General features: G+C 40.8%; 1 protein-coding gene across 5 annotated transcripts in view; it reads left to right on the top strand.

Moving 5' to 3' along the window:
* LOC122565231 (zinc finger RNA-binding protein-like) overlaps positions 1-21,174 on the top strand; it is an 82,355-nt gene that overhangs the window by 38,864 nt on the left and 22,317 nt on the right. For all 5 annotated transcript variants that reach the window (XM_043720995.2, XM_043720994.2, XM_043720992.2 and 2 more), the window contains 4 exons: positions 6,539-6,721; positions 10,904-11,135; positions 12,503-12,684; positions 15,139-15,258. In XM_043720995.2, the coding sequence (XP_043576930.1) occupies positions 6,539-6,721; positions 10,904-11,135; positions 12,503-12,684; positions 15,139-15,258 (717 nt within the window). The remainder of the gene's footprint in view (positions 1-6,538; positions 6,722-10,903; positions 11,136-12,502; positions 12,685-15,138; positions 15,259-21,174) is intronic.

Raw genomic sequence — 21,174 nt, 5'->3', positions numbered from 1 at the left:
CACCAATATCCTGCATAACTGAGCATAGCAACCCATTAATTGATTTATGTGCTGTACCTACATACAAACCTTTAGTGACTCTTGAAACAGAACGTCTAACTTGTGCTGAACTTCAGAATTCTGCAGTCATTCTCTGTTTAATAGTCATACAGTTTGGAAGCAGACCCTTCGGTCCAACCAGTTCCTGTTGATCAAACTAAACTAGTCCCACCTGCCTATGCTTGGCCCATATCCCTCCAAGTCTCTGCTATTCATGAACTTGTCTGAATGTCTTTACAACATTGTAACTGTATCCGCATCACCACTTTCTCTGACAGTTCGTTCCACAAAAAAAGTTGCCCCTCGTGTCCTTTTAAAATTTTTTTCTCTCATCTTATAAATATGCCTCCCTAATTTTGAACTCCCCCAGCCGAAGAAAAAGTCATTTGCTATTCACCTTATTTATGCCCCTCAATAAGGTCACCTCTCAACCTTCTGTGCTCCAGTGAATGAAGTCCCATCCTTTCCAGTTTATTTTTATATTTCAAAGTAATGCTCTGCTTTTTTAGTCTTCCTGTCAAAATGAACAACTTCATATTTTCCTGTATTATACTCCATCTGCCAGATTTTTGCCACTCACTCAACCGATCTATATTCATTTTCAATTTTGGCTTCACAATATACTTTCCTATCCAGCTTGGATTCACGTGCAAATTCAGCAAGCATGCCTTCACTGCCATCATTTATAAGTCATTGACGTAAGTTTTGAAAAGTTGAGACCCCAGAGCAGACCCCTGCAAGACTCCGCTCACGACATCCTGCCTTTATGTTTGTATGAAAGATTTTATGCAACTGCATCATTCCTGTGCATATTATATTTTGCACATAGGAAATTCGTTGAGTATCATCATACCAGGATGTGATAGTGTACAAAGTCACGAGTGTACAAAGTCATCTCATACTTATGCCACACCCAGTTCTCCTCTTGTGAAAATGCTCAGTCATGTTGACATTAAATCTGGTTACCTTTTGTGTCAAAATCAATTATTCTTGTCTGACATTCATGCGTTCCTTCATCCAAGTAGGAACAACTAAATTCTTATGATAGAATGGCAATCTAGCCTTACTTTCATACTCCCGCTTTCTCTCCTCTCTACCACTACAAGATTACAAAAAGACCCCAACCCTCATTGTGCGTCATTTGAGAACTCTTTCAGAGCATGCCAGCGGGAGAGCTTTTTACCATCATGGTCCATACAGTTGAGTACGACAGAGATTTTCATAATCATTTTTGGGATTTGGATGCTGTTGGAAAGACACATTTATTGTCTAACCAGAGTTGTCTTGAGAAAGGACATTCCTCTGGAAGGAGAAAGTGAGGACTGCAGATGCTGGGGATCAGAGCTTAAAAATGTGTTGCTGGAAAAGTGCAGCAGGTAAGGCAGCATCAAAGGAGAAGGGGAATTGACGTTTCGGGCATAAGCCCTTCTTCAGGAATGAGGAGGGTGTGCCAAGCAAGCTAAGATAAAAGGTAGGAAGGCGGGACTTGGGGGAGGGGCGATAGGTGGAAGGAGGTTAAGGTGAGGGTGATAGCCGGAGAGGGGGTGGGGGCGGAGAGGTCGGGGAGAAGATTGCAGGTCAAGAAGGCGGTGCTAAGTCTGAGGGTTGAGACTGAGAAAAGGTGGGGGGAGGGAAAATGAGGAAGCTGGAGAAATCTGCATTCATCCCTTGTGGTTGGAGAGTTCCCAGGCGGAAAATGAGTCGCTCTTCCTCCAGGCGTCGTGTTGCAATGGTCTAGCGATGGAGGCGCCAAGGACCTGCATGTCCTTGGCGAAGTGGGAGGGGGAGTTAAAGTGTTCAGCCACGGGGCGGTTGGGTTGGTTGGTGCGGGTGTCCCAGAGGTATTCTCTGAAACGTTCCGCAAGTAGGTGGCCTGTCTCCCCAATGTATAGGAAGCCACATCGGGTGCAGCGGATGCAGTAAATGATGTGTGTGGAGGTGCAGATGAATTTCTGATAGATATTGAAGGATCCCTTGGGACCTTGGAGGGAAGTGAGGGGGGAGGTGTGGGAGCAAGTTTTGCATTTTTTGCAGTTACAGGGGAAGGTGCCGGGAGTGGAGGTTGGGTTGGTGGGGGGTGTGGATCTGACAAGGGAGTCGCGGAGGGAGTGGTCTTTCCGGAACGCTGATGGGTGGGGAGGGAAATATATCCTTGGTGGTGGGGTCCGTTTGGAGGTGGCGGAAATGACGAAGGATGATCCACTGCAATTGTAAAAAATGCAAAACTTGTGCACACACCTCCCCCCTCACTTCCCTCCAAGGCCCCAAGGGATCCTTCAATATCCATCAGTAATTCACCTGTACCTCCACACACATCATTTACTGCATCTGCTGCACCCGATGTGGCCTCCTATACATTGGGGAGACAGGCCGCCTACTTGCGGAACGTTTCAGAGAACACCTCTGGGACACCCGCGCCAACCAACCCAACCGCCCCATGGCTGAACACTTTAACTCCCCCTCCCACTCCGTCAAGGACATGCAGGTCCTTGGCCTCCTCCATCGCCAGACCATGGTGACACGATGCCTGGAGGAAGAGCGACTCATCTTCCGCCTTGGAACCCTCCAACCACAAGGGATGAATGCAGATTTCTCCAGCTTCCTCATTTCCCCTCCCCCCACCTTTTCTCAGTCCTAACCCTCAGACTCAGCACCGCCTTCTTGACCTGCAATCCCATTCCTCTGGAATCATTGCAAACAATGTGTGGAAGGTGTATCCATAATGTTGTTCAGTAGAATGTTCCGGAATATTGATGTGACAGGATGTCAAAATCAGGATTGTGAAAGAGTTACAGGAAACTTGGAGGTGATGGTGTTCGCGTTCACCTATTGCTGTGGCTTTTTGGGATTGTAATCAGTGGCTTGGTATGTGCTTTTTGTTTTCAATATTGGGATGAGGGCATCACTGACTGGGCCGTCCTCTATTGTCCATCCGTGGTTGTCCTTGAGAAGGTAGTGGTGAACTGCCTTCTTGAACCGCTGCAGTCTGTTTGATGTAGGCACACCCAAAATGTCGTTAAGAATGGAGTTTGAGGATTTTGACCTGGTGACACTGAAGGAACAGTACTCAATTCCTCTTATGAAGGCCAGCATGCTATTAGCCTTCTTCACTACCTGCTGTACCTGCATGCTTGCCTTCATTGACTGGTGTACAAGAACACCCAGATCTCTCTGTACTGCCCCTTTACATAAATTGATTCCATTGAGGTAGTAGTCTGCCTTCCTGTTCTTGCCACCAAAGTGGATAACCATACATTTATCCACATTAAACTGCATCTGCCATGCATCTGCCCACTCACCTAACTTGTCCAGGTCACCCTGGAATCTCCTAACATCCTCATCACATTTCACCCTGCCACCCAGCTTTGTATCATCAGCAAATTTGCTAATGTTATTGCTGATACCAAGTCAGGATGGTGAGTGGCTTTGAAGGGAACTTGTAGGTGTCAGTGTTCCCTTTATTTGGTGCCCTGCCCATCAAGGTAGTATGGGTCATGGATTTGGAAACTGCTATTTAAGGAGCCTTGGTGAATTTCTGCAGTGCATCTTGTAGGTGGTACACTGCTTCTTCTGAGCTTTGGTGAAGCGAGTGAATGTTTGTGGACCTGGTGTCAGTAGTAGACTGCTATGTCCTGGATGTTGTCAAACTTTTGATAAAGTCCCACACAGGAGGTTAGTGAGTAATATTAGGGTGCATGGTATTGGGGGCAAAGTACTAGATTGGATTGAAAATTGGTTGGCTATTAGGAAACAAAGGGTAGTGATAAACAGCTCCATTTCGGAATGGCAGGCAGTGACCAGTGCGGCAGGCAGGGATCCGTGCTGGGACCGCAGCTTTTTACAATATATATTAATGATATAGAAGATGGTATCAGCAATAACATTAGCAAATTTGCTGATGATACAAAGCTGGGTGGCAGGGTGAAATGTGATGAGGATGTTAGGAGATTCCAGGGTGACCTGGACAAGTTAGGTGAGTGGGCAGATGCATGGCAGATGCAGTTTAATGTGGATAAATGTATGGTTATCCACTTTGGTGGCAAGAACAGGAAGGCAGACTACTACCTCAATGGAATCAATTTATGTAAAGGGGCAGTACAGAGAGATCTGGGTGTTCTTGTACACCAGTCAATGAAGGCAAGCATGCAGGTACAGCAGGTAGTGAAGAAGGCTAATAGCATGCTGGCCTTCATAAGAGGAATTGAGTATAGAAGCAAAGAGGTGCTTCTGCAGCTGTACAGGGCTCTGGTGAGACCACACCTGGAGTACTGTGTGCAGTTCTGGTCTCCAAATTTGAGAAAAGACATTCTGGCTATTGAGGGAGTACAGCGTAGATTCACGAGGTCAATTCCTGGAATGGCGGGATTACCTTACACTGAAAAACTGAAGCGACTGGGCTTGTATACCCTTGAGTTTCGAAGACTGAGAGGGGATCTGATTGAGACGTATAAGATTATGAAAGGATTGGACACTCTGGCAGTAGGAAACATATTTCCACTGATGGGTGAGTGCCGAACCAGAGGACACAGCTTAAAAATACGGGGGTAGACCATTTAGGACAGAGCTCAGGAGAAACTTCTTCACCCAGAGAGTAGTGGCTGTGTGGAATGCTCTGCCCCAGAGGGGAGTGGAGGCCCACTCTCTGGATTCATTTAAGAAAGAGTTGGATAGAGCTCTCAAAGATAGTGGAATCAAAGGTTATGGAGATAAGGCAGGAACAGGATACTGATTAGGAATGATTAGCCATGATATTGAATGGCGGTGCAGGCTCGAAGGGCTGAATGGCCTACTCCTGCACCTATTGTCTATTGTCTAAACTTGAGTGTTGTAGCTGCACTCATCCAGACAACTGACAAATATTCCAGCACATTCCTGGAATGTGGGCAGGTTTTGGGGAGTCATGAGTTGTTACTTACTGCAGGACTCCTCGCATCCTAGCGTCTTGTAACCACAATATTTCAATTGTGGGTTGATGGCTGTCTCCAGGGCAGTGATACTAAGAAGTGTTTATCAAGTGATGCAGTGCATTCTCTCGAAAACACTGTAGCCATAGTGTGTGCCATTGGTGAAGGGAAAAGCTGTACCTACTGAGTCCCTTTTAATATTTGATTCTTTGAGATGGGTAATGTTTTTACATTTAACAGTGAATGGACTTACTAGTACTAATAACTATCCCAATGCCACCCTCAACACTAAACTTTTGGTAAAGTTTTTTTTAAATTAGATTTCTTAGTGTGCAAACAGGCTCTTCGGCCCAACAAGTCCACACCAACCCGCAACCCACCCAGACCCATTCCCCTACTTTTGAGCTTACTGCTTAATTAAGCTATGTAAGGCTTCACCAAGAGGAAAGAAACCGTTTGCAATGTGGACACAAAATTCCTAAAGATTTTAAATTTAAAAGCTAGTTAATGAGTCAGTTTGTGTAAAGTTGCTTCTGCTAAGAAATAAAAAGTTATAAATTAAACTTTTGCACAGGAAAATTTTAGTTACTGGTATGAAGAAGTACATTTACATACTCAGTCTCGTTCATAGAACATAGAAGAATACAGCGCAGTACAGGCCCTTCGGCCCTCGATGTTGCACCGATCCAAACCGATCCACCTAACCTACACTAGCCCACTATCCTCCATATGCCTATCCAATGCCCGCTTAAATGCCCATAATGAGGGAGAGTCCACCACTGCTACTGGCAGGGCATTCCATGAACTCACGACTCGCTGAGTAAAGAACCTACCCCTAACATCTGTCCTATACCTACCCCCCCCTTAATTTAAAGCTATGCCCCCTTGTAATAGCTGACTCCATACGTGGAAAAAGATTCTCACTGTCGACCCTATCTAAACCCCTAATCATCTTGTACACCTCTATCAAGTCACCCCTAAACCTTCTTTTCTCCAATGAAAACAACCTAAGTGCCTCAGCCTTTCTTCATACGATCTTTCTACCATACCAGGCAACATCCTGGTAAACCTCCTCTGCACCTGTTCCAGTGCCTCCACATCCTTCCTATAGTATGGCGACCAAAACTGCACACAATACTCCAGATGCGGCCGCACCAGAGTCTTATACAACTGCAACATGACCTCAGTACTCCGGAACTCAATTCCTCTACCAATAAAAGCCAGTACGCCATATGCCTTCTTCACCGCACTATTTACCTGGGTGGCAACTTTCAAAGATCTGTGTACACCAAGATCCCTCTGCTCATCCACACTACCAAGTATCGGACCATTAGTCCAGTACGCCATCTTTTTATTACTCTTACCAAAGTGAATCACCTCACACTTAGCTACATTGAACTCCATTTGCCACCTTTCTGCCCAGTTCTGCAGCTTATCTATATCCCGCTGTAACCTGCCACATCCTTCCTCACTGTCTACAACTCCTCCGACTTTCGTATCATCCGCAAACTCCTCCGACTTTCGTATCATCCGCAAAAGTTCATTTCTAACTCTGATTTAATGTTTAATTATCCTTCTCTCAACCACTTCCGAAGACTTATAGGGAACATTTGGAAGGCCAGAAGCACAAGAAAAAAGAAGCAGCTTTAAAAGGTGGAAGTCAGACTACGAGTGGACCACGTGGTGCCCAGGGTCAACTACGATGTGAGCTGTGTGATGTATCGTGCACAGGTGCAGATGCCTATGCTGCACATATCCGAGGTGCCAAGCACCAAAAGGTGCTTACAAAAATACTATAAGTAATGAAAATGTGGAAAATACACAACGTGTCTGTTAACATTTAGAAGGATAAGTTATCATTTCTGGAAAGGAGTTTTGACAGGTTACAAGCCCAAACAAAGACCAAGCTGTTTTCGATCTGTTTTTCATGTGTGTAATTCCAGCATTTTTCCTTTAACCAAATAAGTTGTAAGTAATCATTGCATCGCCAGTCATCATGTGCAGTTTATTTCCTAGATGTGAGATCCTATCCTACCAGCTCATGCATTCTGTAATTGCAGCATTAGAAAAGAAAGGATTCTTTGGAACGAAAGCGATGAACATTAAGCCTGTCGTTCATTGAGTTGGTTTCCTACCCAGTGAGACTGATTAATTGAATCGCTTTATAGTGAATCAGCAGGAACTTAATGACTAAATGTTTGTCTTGTAATATGACTTGATGATAATTGATGAAGTGGATGCCAGTATACAGCTGACAAGGATTGTCTGAAGTTGGCATCCTCTGAAAAGAACAGGGTCCAGTCAGAAATCCAGTGTTAGATATAAGCTCTGAATTCATAATTCTCAATGTTTAATTCAAGGCAATGATGTTGAATAGTGTACCGAGAGTTATTCTCAGGATATTCCCACAAGTCATGATCTAATTGAATGGCAGTGCAAGCTCAGGAATTTTGCCGGAATCTTTTGACTCCTAATGTTCTCAAAACATAAGTGGAGACCACAGCCTAAGTGCCAAGAAGGTTTTATTTCTGGCACACATCAATAGAAATAACAAGCAAGTAAATCTAATGCACAGAGTTATAAGTTTGAAGACCCGTTTCTGAACATATGCTCAGAATTTTCTGCTGTGAAGTTGAGATTTATAAAATCCCTACTCAATTTTTGTGGTCCACCCTAGCATCATCATTGTGAATACTTGATATTACTTAGATATCTCGTCACATCAGGTGACAATGAATGTCACTTAACTGATACCCATATTCTTGAGTCAGAAGTTGCAGGCTCTGGACCCTTTCTAGGATATAGAGTTATACAGCGCAGAAACAGACTCTTCAGTCCAACTCGTCTGCACCAACCATACATCCCAATCTGATCTAATCCCATTTGCCAGCATTTGGCCCATGTCCCCCTAAACCCTTGCTATTCATATACCCATCCAGATGCATTTCAAATGTTGTAATTGTACTTATCACCACCAACTTGTTCCCCTGGCAACTTGTTCCATGCACACACCACCCTCTGCGTGAAAATGCTAACCCTCGGGACCTTTTTAAACCTTTCCTCTCTCACTTTAAACCTATGCCATCTAGTTTGGGCCTCGCCTACCCTTAGCTGAGGACCCTATCCATGCCCTTTGTGATTTTATAAACACCTATAAGGTCACCCCTCATCCTCTGCTCCAGGCAAATAAGTCCCAGCCTATTCAGTCTCTCCCTATAACTCAAATCCGCCAGTCCCCTTTTAAATCTTTTCTGCACCCTCTCAAATTATCAACATCCTTTCTACAGAAGGGCAGCCAGAATTGTACACCTCGTCAATGTCCTGGATAATAGCAAAATGGCTACCCAACTGACCAATGTTTTGACCAATGAGGTCAAGCATGCCAAATGCTGACTTCACCACTCTCCCTGCCTATCTGTAACTCCATTTTCAAGGAACTATGCACCTGCACTCCTAAGTTTCTTTGTTAAGCAGCACTCCCCCAAACCTTACCATTAACAGTATTAGTCTGCCTTTCAAAATGCAACACCTCACATTTGTCTAAATTAATTTACATCTGCCACACCTTAGCCCATTGGCCTATCTGACCATGGTCCTGTTCTACTCGAGATAACCTTTTTCACCATCCATGGTGCCAACAATTTTGGTGTCGCCTGCAAACTTACTAACATGCTTCTTTTATTTACATCCAAATCATTTATATAAATAACAAAAAGCAGTGGACCCAGTACCAATCCCTATGATACACTGCTGGTCACAGGCTTCCAGTCCAAAAGCAGCCCTCTGTTGCTGCCTTCAAGCCAATTTTGTATTCAATTGGCTAAGGTCTTCTGAATTCCATATAATCTAATCTTATTAACCATTCTACCATGCAGAATCTTGTCAAATGCTTTGCTGAATTCCATATAGACAACATATACTGCTCTGCCTTAATCAATTTTCTTTGTTACCTCTTCAAAAAACTCAATCGAGCTAGTGAGACATGATTTACTACACACAAAGCCATGTTGGCTATCCCTAGTCAGTGCTCGCTTTTCCAAATGCATGTAAATTTTGTCCCTAAGAACTCCCTCCAACAACTTATGCACCACTGATGTCAGGCTTACCAGACTATAGTTCCCTGGGTTTTCCTTACCGACTTGCTTAAATTGTAGCACCACCTTATCCACCCTCCAGTATTTTGGCACCTCACTTACGGCTGTTGATGATACAAATATCTCAGCAAGGGCCCAGTAATCCTATCTCTAGCTTATCACAAAGTTCTGGGAAACACCTGATCAGGCACCTGAAATTTATCTACCTTTCAGCATTTTAAGACCACTAGCACCATCTCTTCTGTAATATGAACTCATTTCAAGACATAACTATTTATTTCCCCAAGTTCTTTAACTTCCCTGTCCTTTTCCACAGTAAATACTGATGCAAAATATTTTAGTACCTCATCCATCTCCTGTGGTTCCACACATAGACGACCACGTTACTCTTTAAGAGTTCTCTCCATAATTACTCTTTTGCTCTTAATGTACTATAAAATCTTTTTGGATTCTCATTAATTCTATTTGCCAAAACTATCTCATGTCCCCAACTTGCCCCCCTGATTTCCCTCCCAAGTATACCCCTACTGCCCTTATACTTCTCTAGAGATTAATTCAATGCACAAAAGAAAGTTCTAAGCATATGTTCAGAAATGGGTCTTCAAACTTATAACTCCGTGCTTTAGATTTACTTGCATGTAAAAAGTTCTGAGGGTTAGCCTGACATATGTCGCCTCCTTTTTCTTATCGTCCAGCATTCCCTTTACTATCAGCTTTGCCGTTCATACTAGCGGTAATATATTGTCTCTGAACTCTCGTTATCTTAAATTAAAGGCCTTTCACTTCCCAACCATTGCTTTATCTGTCAATAGTCTCCCCCAGTCAGCTTTAGAAAGTTCCTGTCTCTTACCATCAAAATTGGCCTTGCTGCAATTTAGAACTTGAACTTTTTGACCAGTTCTATCCTTTTTTTCATAACTATTTTAAAATTAATGGAATTATGATCACTTGTCCCAAAGTGGACCCCTACTGACACCTCATTTCTCAATGGAATGTCAAGTATTGCTCCTTTTCTAGTAGATATATCCCCATTTTGAATAAAAAACCTGTTTTCTTGTACACACTTAATAAATTCCTCCCCATCCAAACCCTTAATGCTATGACAGTCCTAGAGTATGTTTGGAAAGTTAAAATCCCCTACCATTACAACCCTATTATTCTTACTGATATTTGAGACCACCTTACATAATTGCTTCTCGACTTCCTGCTGACTATTGGAGGACCTATAATATAATTCCATTAAGGTGGACATTGCTTTCTTATTTCTCATTTCCATCCATATAATTTCACTGGATGATCTCCCAGGAATATCCTCCCTAAATATATCCGTAATGTTATCCTGAAGCAAAAACACCACTCCCCCCATCTCCCTTGCCTCCCTTTCAATCCTCCTTATATGAGTATATAAATTAGGCTGACTCTGTTGCATGTCTAAGACAGTGCCGTATGGACCAAAACAGTCAAGGATGAGGGATTACGCGAATGTGCTATCTGCTTTTTCACTTGGGAAGTTCTCAGGGGTCATTCAAATAAGGACAGAAATTTCTTCCAGTGGTTAACTAATATTGAAATAAATTGCTGTGTGCGGAATCTGCGTCATCATCTGCTGCATTTACCTCCATCAAACAACCATGAACAAAACCGCTAAGAAAAACAACTCTGGTTGAAACAGAGCTCAAGGCGAGTGATTGAATGAATTTTGTAATATAATCATGTGCATTCTTGTATATTAACTTTTTTGGATATATTTTGGATTGTTTAGAATTAGTTTCTAAACTAATTATTTAGAATTAGTTTCTAAACTTTTATAATTCATGTTTGATGTAAGTGCTGAATGGATTTTAATCGTCATTTTCATTTCTGTAGGTTGTTAAATTGCATACCAAATTGGGTAAGCCAATTCCTTCAACTGAGCCAGTTGTAGTAAATTCGACATCAGCTGCTGTGAATAAGCCAGTGAGCAGTGTCACTACTACAGCCACAGTACCAACACCAATCCAGATGCCTCCCAAGTCAGCTGCTGCATTCACTAATAATACAAGTAAACCACCTGCATTAATAGTGAAGAAACCTGTAACACCCAAAATAACATTTATTGGTACGTTTAAGATTTTGAACTTCAACAAATGTCTCTTTTCCTATCCTCTGTGTTCTGTTTTCCTGTGAAGATTCAGTTAATTACTCATTAGCTCACTGCTCCCTCCGTATTTCAGTTTGTGGAGCAAAGCTGTGCAACAGAAAATTCTCTGGTTCAATCTCCAGTTGTAGCTCTAATTTCTATGACAATCAGAGCTGAGAGGTGAAGCAATGATCCCCTTGCTATTCCTCATCACCTTGCAGTGAATTTCAATTAGAAACTCTGTGATAATGGATTTCACATGGTGCTTTGGTGATGCTGTCTCTTCAACTCTTGCTATTTTAAGCGCCATTGCAGTTCCCCAAAAGGTGCTCATTATTTTTGTGAATCTGACCTCTGGACAAGGCGAAAAACATTGGGAAGGTAGAGGGAAGTTATCCATCTAACATACCCTTGCAACTTTTTTTTTATGCTAAATCCTGTTAGTACACCATTTTGACAGGTATTGTGGCTCAGAGTTTGTGAGAAAATAAAACCAATCCACATCCAATTCAAATTATTTTACTTCAGCAACTTTATCAATTGGGAGAAAAAAAATGCAGTCTTGAGTTATTGGCTCAATATAATCTTGTTATTAAGTAAGTTGTATCTTTTAATTAGAAAGTTGAAAGTCTTACTGGTACATGTAGTTTGTGTGAGAAAGTGGAAGTTGAAGCACTGTGTGTGGGGTTTGCTTTAGGTCAATCCATCTGATATTTGCAAGTTTGGTGAAAAAGACTTTAGTCCTATCTGTTTAATTGGTTTTTCTAAGAGATTACAGATTTGGACTTCATGTTGAGTTCCATGATCATAGCTGAATGTTCTTAAATTAACTGTCCTTCACACTTGGAACTTCAACAATTAAACAAATTGTTTGAAATGAAACTGAATAAATTGTGAATAGCTCCAGAATCTCTAAATTTTGTTGGGAGCCCTATCCTCTAGACAATGAAATATTCTTGTATTGTCCATCATATACGGCAAATGAATAAAGGAGACTCCTGGATTGTGGTCACATCAGCGCAAACAGGTTTTGCACTGGAGTCTCAGCCCAACTTGACTTTGGAGTGACAAGTGAAGTGGGAGCTTTCATTGCACTCTGGAACCAGGTTGAACCTTAGCTCTGGATTTGCATTGTTTGTACCGTACTACATTTGTAGTACAAGTATATCCTTGAGGACAGCTTTGTGCCTATTACAATGTTCTAGGCTTCAGTGTGTGATTGATATGTAATTGCCAGACAAGATGTGCTGGGACGGTAATTGCATGTAGTTTGCATACTAACAAATACGCACTGCAACCTAGCTGCCATTTGAAGAAATTCAAAAACTTCTCTTCTGCATTCAAAGGAGGAAACAAATTACAGACGATGGGAAACAAAATGGAAGAAGTTAAAGTCCCAAATGCTAAGCCAGAGCCCCAGATGCAGGAATTCAAGCCTGAGCAGACCGCAGCACCAGTGCCAGCTTCCACTATCCCAGCGCAGCTTCAGAACGATGTCCAGCCTGTAGGCCACGATTATGTAGAAGAGGTAGCTATGTCTAAACATGTGAAAAGAATTTACTTATTTTATCCAGGGAAGGGAGGTGTGTGGTATTCTTAAATAATAACGTTTTTAGAACTGAAAGACATTCATGACCTGTTACAATGTTAATGTATAAAATGAAGGAGAGGCTAGGGGGATCTTTTACCTTTTTCATTCTCTCTTTGTTACTCTAGCTTTCTTCAAACTAACGTTTTCTAAAACATGCTCTAGTTACTAATGTGAGCATTATTTGTGCTCTGCTGAGTTGATAATGGTTTTCAGGACAAAGAGGAGAAAGCTTGAGCTAAATATCCTGTTTGGTTATCTGCAGCAATTTCCTGCAGTATGTAATACAAGTAGGAAAAGGAGACACTGTTATTCTCTTGGAATCTGCATCACCATTCAGTCTGCTTCTGGCTGAGCTTGTGCCTCATCGACACTCCCAAATTATCACTTGAATCCAGAGAGATTTTTTAAAAATTATCTTTTCCTTATCCATATGCAACAATGGAGTATCCATAGTCCTGTGGTATGGACAGTTCCAAAGATTCACTAAGTGAACACATTCCTCTATTTTAGCAATCTGAATTGATTGACACCTTAATTGTATGGTCGTTGGAGGAGTGTAGTCAAGGAGCAGAAGGTGGTGGTTCTATCCAAATGGAATATTGCATGTAGTCAATATCTAGTCACGAAGAGTTGTCTGGGTGAATTGCCAGATAATGCAGAACGTTTTCTCAATAAGAGTACCTTCAAAGAAGAGGGCTGAGAGTGCCACGTGACCCTGCACAATATTCATTTTAAAAACCCTGTAGGTATTAAAACCATATATTGCTTTCAGGTGAAGTGATTTTAGAAAATGGAGGATATTTGGTCCAGCAGAGCAAGTATATTCAATTCCCATTTTAATATCATGCATTCTGTCCTGAATATTATAAATGTTGTTTCTATAATTCTAATGGAAATTAGTTATGACTGTGAGTTTGCATGTAATTGACCCCTCCAAGCTTTAGTAGCACTGAAGGTATAGTGTGACAAATGTACATAAGGAGCCTTTGTTGTAAATATGTGTGCGCAAATGCACTGATACACTTGACAGTGTAGGCACATATTCGATTGATATTGTTAGCTGACCTGTGGTATTGTACATATTAAGTTTTGCATTTGATCCTTCCTGGTCTTGGTACTGTTTTGTCTCTCATTCTGTCTTCCGTTTCATGTAGGTTGGTAGTGTAATGCCAGTGGCTTCATTAATGGAAAAATATGTTCCTTGGCTGTTCCCTTTCTGTCACCATCTTTCTCTCTCTCCCCCCCCCATTAAAAGATCTTACACCATTGTGTGTCATTTATTCTTCTTTGTCTCATTAACTATATTATTCTTCTCATCCTATCAATGCTTTATACTCTCCCCCCCCTCTCTCTCTTTTGCCGTCACTCACTAATTGAGCCTCCATTTATTCCCACTAACCTCCTCTGAGGGAGTGATCAGAAATGATCTTGTCTTCTATTCTTACCTTGCCAATTGCCACCCCTTCCTGAGGGTTGGCTTGTTTTAAACTTCAAAACATTTAACTTAAAATAATCAAAGCATTCTTCTTCCTTGAAAGTGTGAACAATTAGAACTCTCAAATATAAGCTATTAATGTTTTATTTCTATCACAACACTGGTGAGTATTCTTATTTGGCTTCAAAATTAAATGTTTTTGGAAGGTAAATTCATAGAGACAATTTCTAAAACACAGATTTGTGTTCATAACATTTTTTTTTTTCAAAGTCTGTTAATTTTCCCTTTAAAGCTTTTAAACTTCCTCTGTAATCTTAAATACCTTTTGAATATTTTGAGCAATCTTCAAGAAGCTGAAGAAAGCATTTCTTATATCTGATTGAACATACTGCTGCCTCAAAATGTGCCCACTTGATATGTGCAGACTGCACAATCCCAATTCAGTTTACGGTATTACAATTCTGGACCAACTAGTCACCACAAGGCCCAGGCTTTTAGCGAAGCCTGTAGTCTTTAAGTCAAAAAATTAAATTACGGCACTAAAAGGCAAGTTAATATTTAAGCTTGATCGTATTCTGAAATGTGTAATTTTTCATATTTTGGAAAATACTTTGATTGAACTCTACTAGGAATTGCAATTTCAGGAGGAAAAGGCAGATTTGGAATAAAGAAAACCATATTGACAGTTTTGGGATCCCAGAATTTTGACTTTGCAATTAGTGTTGTATTTATATATGTTTCCTTCCTTAAGTGTGATGATGGGAACTTGCTCAAAATTGAGATAAGTAGGTGAAATGTGGCAGCTAATTACGTAGGATATTCAGAAGCTATATTGCTGTTGTATTTTTGTGATATGTTTCTCAGATTTTGCTAGCGTTTGTCTAAATGTTTCTTACCTGACCTGCCTAAACTAACCTTCCCAGTTGCTCATGTAGTTTCTATTATACTTCATTTAGGTCCGGAATGATGAAGGAAAAGTGATCAGATTTCACTGTAAACTTTGTGAATGTAGTTTTAATGATCCTAACGCAAAGGATATGCATTTAAAAGGTCGTAGGCATAGACTGCAATACAAGGTGAGTACTTCAGTGTTTTACGTTTTAATGCAGCAATGTACTTGAGTTTTCTTGTGTTAGGATCCTTCACGATTGTGTATGGGGCATGGATGCTTGCTTCACTTTTCCATGTGAAGTATAATTGTGTATGGTTGTAATTGTATATAGATTATACACCACTTCACAAAGATGATTGGTGAACTTCAAACAGAGCGTCACTTGTATTTTTATTGGAGAATAGGCAGATTGAGTGCCGAGTTAGGAATGTGCTGGTATGTTTGAAATGGCTTGTTAGGTGAAGTTCTGCTTTGCAGAGTTGAGTTATAGTGGTGGGTTGTATTCCAGTACTTAGAAAAATAAAGCATTCCACAGGCATTAAATGAAAAAGATTGCCTCTGTTTTATCCCTCATCACATTCCACAGATCTTTGGAAGCTGCTTGCTGCAGCTTTCAGTATTGAGCCAGTGATGTAAATTTATGTGTAAAGGTTGTGATGCTACTTTGTATCGAAATGCATACACGCTAGAAATTTAGCTTAGGAATAAAGATAGATTGAAGTTCTGATTTTAGGTCTGTTTTGTCTACTATTTTATTACTGTTAATAACAGTGAGTAAGTGAGGACTGCACATGCTGGAGATCAAAGTCAAGAGTGTGGTGCTGGAAAAACACAGGTCAGGGAGCATCTAAGGAGCAGGAGAATCAACGGTTTGGCAGAAGTCTGAAATCCTGATGGAGGGCTTATTCCCGAAACGTCAATTCTCCTGCTCCTTGGATGCTGCCTGACCTGTTCTTTTCCAGCGCCACACTCTCAATGATTGATTGTTAATAACAGCAATGGCAAATGGATAAATCATATCACCATAAGGTAGTGTGATCGGAAATCCTCATCTATTCAAGAAATTCCCAAACCTGCAAGTTTAATGACTATAGAATTAGTTTTGCATAGAATAGTTCTGAGCTGAATATTTAATGGTACTTCATGATCAAGTACAAAGAGTTCTAAATTAAGTACCAACCTTTTAACAGCCTAATCCACCCTGTAAGGCCATTGAGCTGTTTCATACTCCAAAACACAAATCTACTTTACTTTAATCATAGATGTAAGAGGTTTATTTGAACAGATTTTTACGTCCTTTACTTCTGTCTAAATGTTTGCTAAGTATTGGCAGGTGATAACACAAACGCATTCTGAACTCCTTGATTGTTCAGCGTTTCTCTAAATCCTCCCCGTTGTAATAGAGCACTCCATTATAATGCATCTGAAAAGTGTATAATTACTAATCCCAAACCCAAGACCTATGTCCCCAATAAGGACAAGGAAACAGGCACATAGGAGGAGCACCACCACTACCTCTGTTTCCCTCCAAATCTCTCACCACCCTGACTTTGAAATAAATCACATTTCCTCCTGTATTACTCGGTCAAAATCTAGAAAATCCCTCCCAAACAGCACTATGCATGTGTTAGGTTCTTTATTCCTGAGATTCTTACACACTTGATGCAAGTGCAACACGCCAACTTCTGGGAACAAACAAAATTTTATTAGACGAGTAAAGTGCAGTACAATACTTGCAAAGCTGTGTCAAGGGATATCTCGAACAAAGGGACTGTTCTTCCTTTTATACAAAATCTTTACATCACAGTCAGTAACGCCCACAAGATGACCCCCAGCCACTCCCTCACAGTCACGTGCCACTCCAGACACAATGCAGTGACCTGATCATCTCCAGAAACAATGTAATGTAAATCATCCCTTAATGGCCAAATCTGTTGTGAATCATTCTTTAATTGCAGAGAGCAGTCAGAATGCCAACTGCAACGTTCTTGTTGATTTCTGAATAGGGGATGATAATTTAATTCTTTTACTCTGAATAACTAGGAAATTGCCATGCAAATGGCTCTGAAATGGCAAGGGATGGGAATGTAAATTCCTTACATATTACCTGTAAAACAGAGACATCCCACCCGATCCTCGGGACACCCAATTTCCTGCAGGTTAGCAGAGCAAATTAGCCCTTTAATACCTCATTCCCTCCTTTTATCATTCCATGATAACCGCCTAGATGGTGCTACCAGCTTATCCATAAGATTCTTACAGTCAGTACTTAAGCAAGTTATTGGCACAGAGCATAGTGATTATAGCACCAAAGACTACTCATCCATGCAGTAGATAGGATCCCCAGGATCCTCCCATATGGAAACAAAATTCACCAGTCATGCTTTTAAATCCACAGTCCTTAGTGACCACTCCACTCCCTCTAAGTTGAGTGGAAACGAGCCAGATATCCAAAATTTCCTACAGTAAACTCCAACCTGAAAACAAAATCCAGTCTGTCCTTGCACACCACTCCAATGAGAAATCTGAATTCTTGGATGCTGGTAGTTAAATACTTAATAAACTGACGAGATTTCCATCCTTGCGGGGATGCTTCAGTTGGAGGATACCAGCGCATCTGAGCAGCTGCAGCAGCAGGATAGGTGAAAGCAGCATTCTTTGCTGCTTCTGTTCCCACTCTGCTGTCAAATATAACAAAGCCAACTGGCTGTTTTGATGTTAGCTTGACCAGTGAGCGTTCATATTCCTTAAATAATTGAAAGAGAAGGTAAAGCTCACATGGTTTAATATCCGTAGAAAGGCCACTGACAAAAAACATACAGAACTCTTCTTTACTATTGTTAGCTTCTTACCTTTTCATGCTCGTGACTGGGGAGCTGATTAAATCCATTGGATTAGGTTGTGGAGGGGCGGGCGGTGTTCCAAAGGTGTGCTTTACCTGTGAGTGGAGAAACGCGAGAGACAATGTTCGCTGTTGCAAGTATCTTTGCATTTCCTCTCCCATTCCTTCCTTGCCAAGGTGGTTATCAGTATGAAGACAGTCACACATGTAACTACAATAAATTGTGTCTGCCTATTTCAACATTCTCAGTTGTCTTGAAGTCTGTTGCTCTGTTCACTATTTATGACATTATCAGGTTTTATACAACCCATAAACTTTTAAATTGTGTTGCCTAAACAATTCAGTAATTTATAAACAAGAATCAGTGGACCTAATATTTTCTTTTAAAGTTTCATGACCAGTGTTTTTAATTAGAATGTGTGGTTGTTGACAAACTGACATTGTTTTATTTGTGAAGTTAAATTTACAATCAGAATTACAGAGGTTGCAGGCCAGTAGCTCTACAACTTTGGTAGGGATCAACATTCTTTGAATTTGCAATATGAAGTGGGCCAATGAAGTCTTAACAATAATAGACAGAACTTAAAAATAGCTCAGCCACAAGTTCTAATATTCTCTAAAACCTTAACAAAACATCAAAATTAAAATGCACTCTTCTTTCTATGAACACTTGCATTAAAAAAGCTGCAAAGATAGTTTAATACAATACTCTCATCTGGCTAAAGCATGACCAGAAGCAGATATTGTAGACTTTCAAACAAATCAGGGGCTGAAGGCCCTCAATCATTTTTTCTTATGGTTATATGTTTTATTGTAAAAAGGACTTAATGTTGTATAATATTAATGTAAAATCAAAATCTGCCCTACTACATAGCCCACAAAATACATTGAATTAGATCCTAATTCAAATAAGGCAAAACAGTAACTTAAAAGTATTTTGGGTTTCACCCCCACACTCCCTGCGAAATAAAACCAGTTCCCTGTAATGACAAATATTTTGCCAATTCACTCCTTATTCCTTGAATAAGGACAATGCTGTTGTATCAGGTCATCATCCTTCTTGGTTTTAAAAAAAAATGCTGGAGGTCTTTAGCATGGCTTTCCCTTACAATTTTCTCAATCCTTGCAAGTTTGATTGGTATTATAAGCATCTTCAAATTTTGACCATACACAGTGAACACCGATAACTGAAACTTAAATCAGCGAAGAGGTATCACTTAATACTTCAGGAACAAATCTGGGTCCTGATTGACCTATTATGTCATAATAATCGATCTCTTCCATGTGTATTTCCTACCTACTGTCAGATATCAGTAGATTATTGTTTAAGCTACAATAACAAAGTAAAGCAAGAGTTCTGACTTGTACAAGTAAGACTCGCAATTAAAACCTGTAATAGAAATGTTTGCCCCGTTTTTAAAGTCTCAATTTCCTAACTTATTTCTGTATAGTAGTCTAGTGTCTTCCATCTCCACACCCGCTTCAGGGTCCTGACCTTCACGTGAGGGATTTCCTCTCTTAACCATTCTAAGGCAAGGTGACTGAAATGGCACAATACAGTAGTTATCTTTTATCTTATGCACTTTGCTCTGGAGCATCAAACCTCACCACTAGAGGACTCCAACCTACTTTTTTTCGGGGGACTCTAATCTCATTTTGCCAGGGGGACTTTAACTTCCCTTTTCCTGGAGGGACCCTAACCTCCCTTCCCAGTAACTTATGATTCTGAAAACAAACGCGTTGGCATGCAAGTGCGTAAGTTACCTCAGAGATTCCATCACCACAGAATCCTAGGAAACGAGGGCTCGACTGAATGGTAGGTTAAGGAGAGAGATCAAGGTAAATCTTACCTTGTGGGCCCATCCGTTTCATGCAACCGGCGCTCAGACGATCACTTCCTCAGTCCACCTAGAAGCTCGGTAAATGTTGGAATCCCACCGCTGCCACCAAACGTTCTGTTCTTTTTACTTGAGATTCTTACACACTTGATGCAACTGCAACACACCAATTTCTGCAAATTAGCAAAATTTTATTAGACAAGTACAGGACATAAGCTTTGTGGAGGAACCTTTAACATTCTTTGCAATACTTGCGAAGCCCTGTCAAGGGATCTCTCAAACAAAGAAACAGTCCTTTCTTTATACAGAATCTTTACATCACAGTCAGTAACACCCACAAGACAACCCCCAGCCACTCCCTCACAGTCGCGTGCCACTCAAGACACAATGCAGTGATCATCATCTCCAGAAACAATGTAGTGTAAATCATCCCTTAATGGCCAAATCTGTTGTGAATCATTTTTTAACTGCAGCAGAAAGTCAGAATGCTAACTGCAGTGTTCTTATTAATTTCTGAATAGGGGATAATAATGTAATTCTTTTACTCTGAATGGCTAGGAAATGGGCTTAAAAATGTGTTGCTGGAAAAGCGCAGTAGGTCAGGCAGCATCAAAGGAGCAGGAGAATCGACGTCAATTCTCCTGTATCTTTGATGCTACCTGACCTGCTGCACTTTTCTAGCAACACATTTTTAAGCTCTGATCTCCAGCATCTGCAGTCCTCACTTTCTCCTACATAACTAGGATATGGTCATGCAAATGGCTCTGAATGGCAAGGGATGGGAATGTAAATTCCTTACATATTACCTGTAAGACAGAGGCATCCCACCTGAGCCTCAAGATATCCAATTTCCTGCAGATCAGTAGAGCAAATTAGCCATTTAATGTCTCACGTGTATGAGTTATAGCTCAAGAAAGCAGTTCACCACAATTTCCCCACAGGTACTCAGTGGTGGTCAATAAATGCTAGTTTTGTCCTGCGAAAGAATGAATAAATTATTTGTGTAGCATTGCCTATTAACCTTGACTTGGTTCAATAATGTCTTTGGTTAGGTCTGTACGATGTATAACAATATTTGTATTTTCAGTCATAAATCATACACGCAAATAAAATTGCTTTGGGGTACTTGAATGGTAGAGTGTTACATTAGAATAACATTTTGGAAATAATTTGGTGTTTTGTTTTTAGACATAAGAAAAGCAAAGACCCAAGGAAGACCGCTGAAATTAAAGCAGGACAATTAACATTAAGGGGATTTGCAGGATAATTATTCAGGTGGATTCCTGTCACTGAAGCATTTATGCTGGGTCTTTCCTTTTCAGACCTGTAGTTTGTGTCTCTGGCATTTTCTGTTGAATTTTTGGAAGTTTATAATTTTTCTCTATTTCAAGCAAGGGGAAATCTGGTTAAAGTAAGTACA

Source organism: Chiloscyllium plagiosum, unplaced genomic scaffold, assembly GCF_037043375.1.
Source record: "Chiloscyllium plagiosum isolate Xiang-an unplaced genomic scaffold, Cpla_swu_hap1 HiC_scaffold_28, whole genome shotgun sequence".
Lineage (NCBI taxonomy): Eukaryota > Metazoa > Chordata > Chondrichthyes > Orectolobiformes > Hemiscylliidae > Chiloscyllium > Chiloscyllium plagiosum.
Note: the sequence above shows the minus strand (reverse complement) of the source record. Positions and strands in the feature narration are given on the sequence as shown.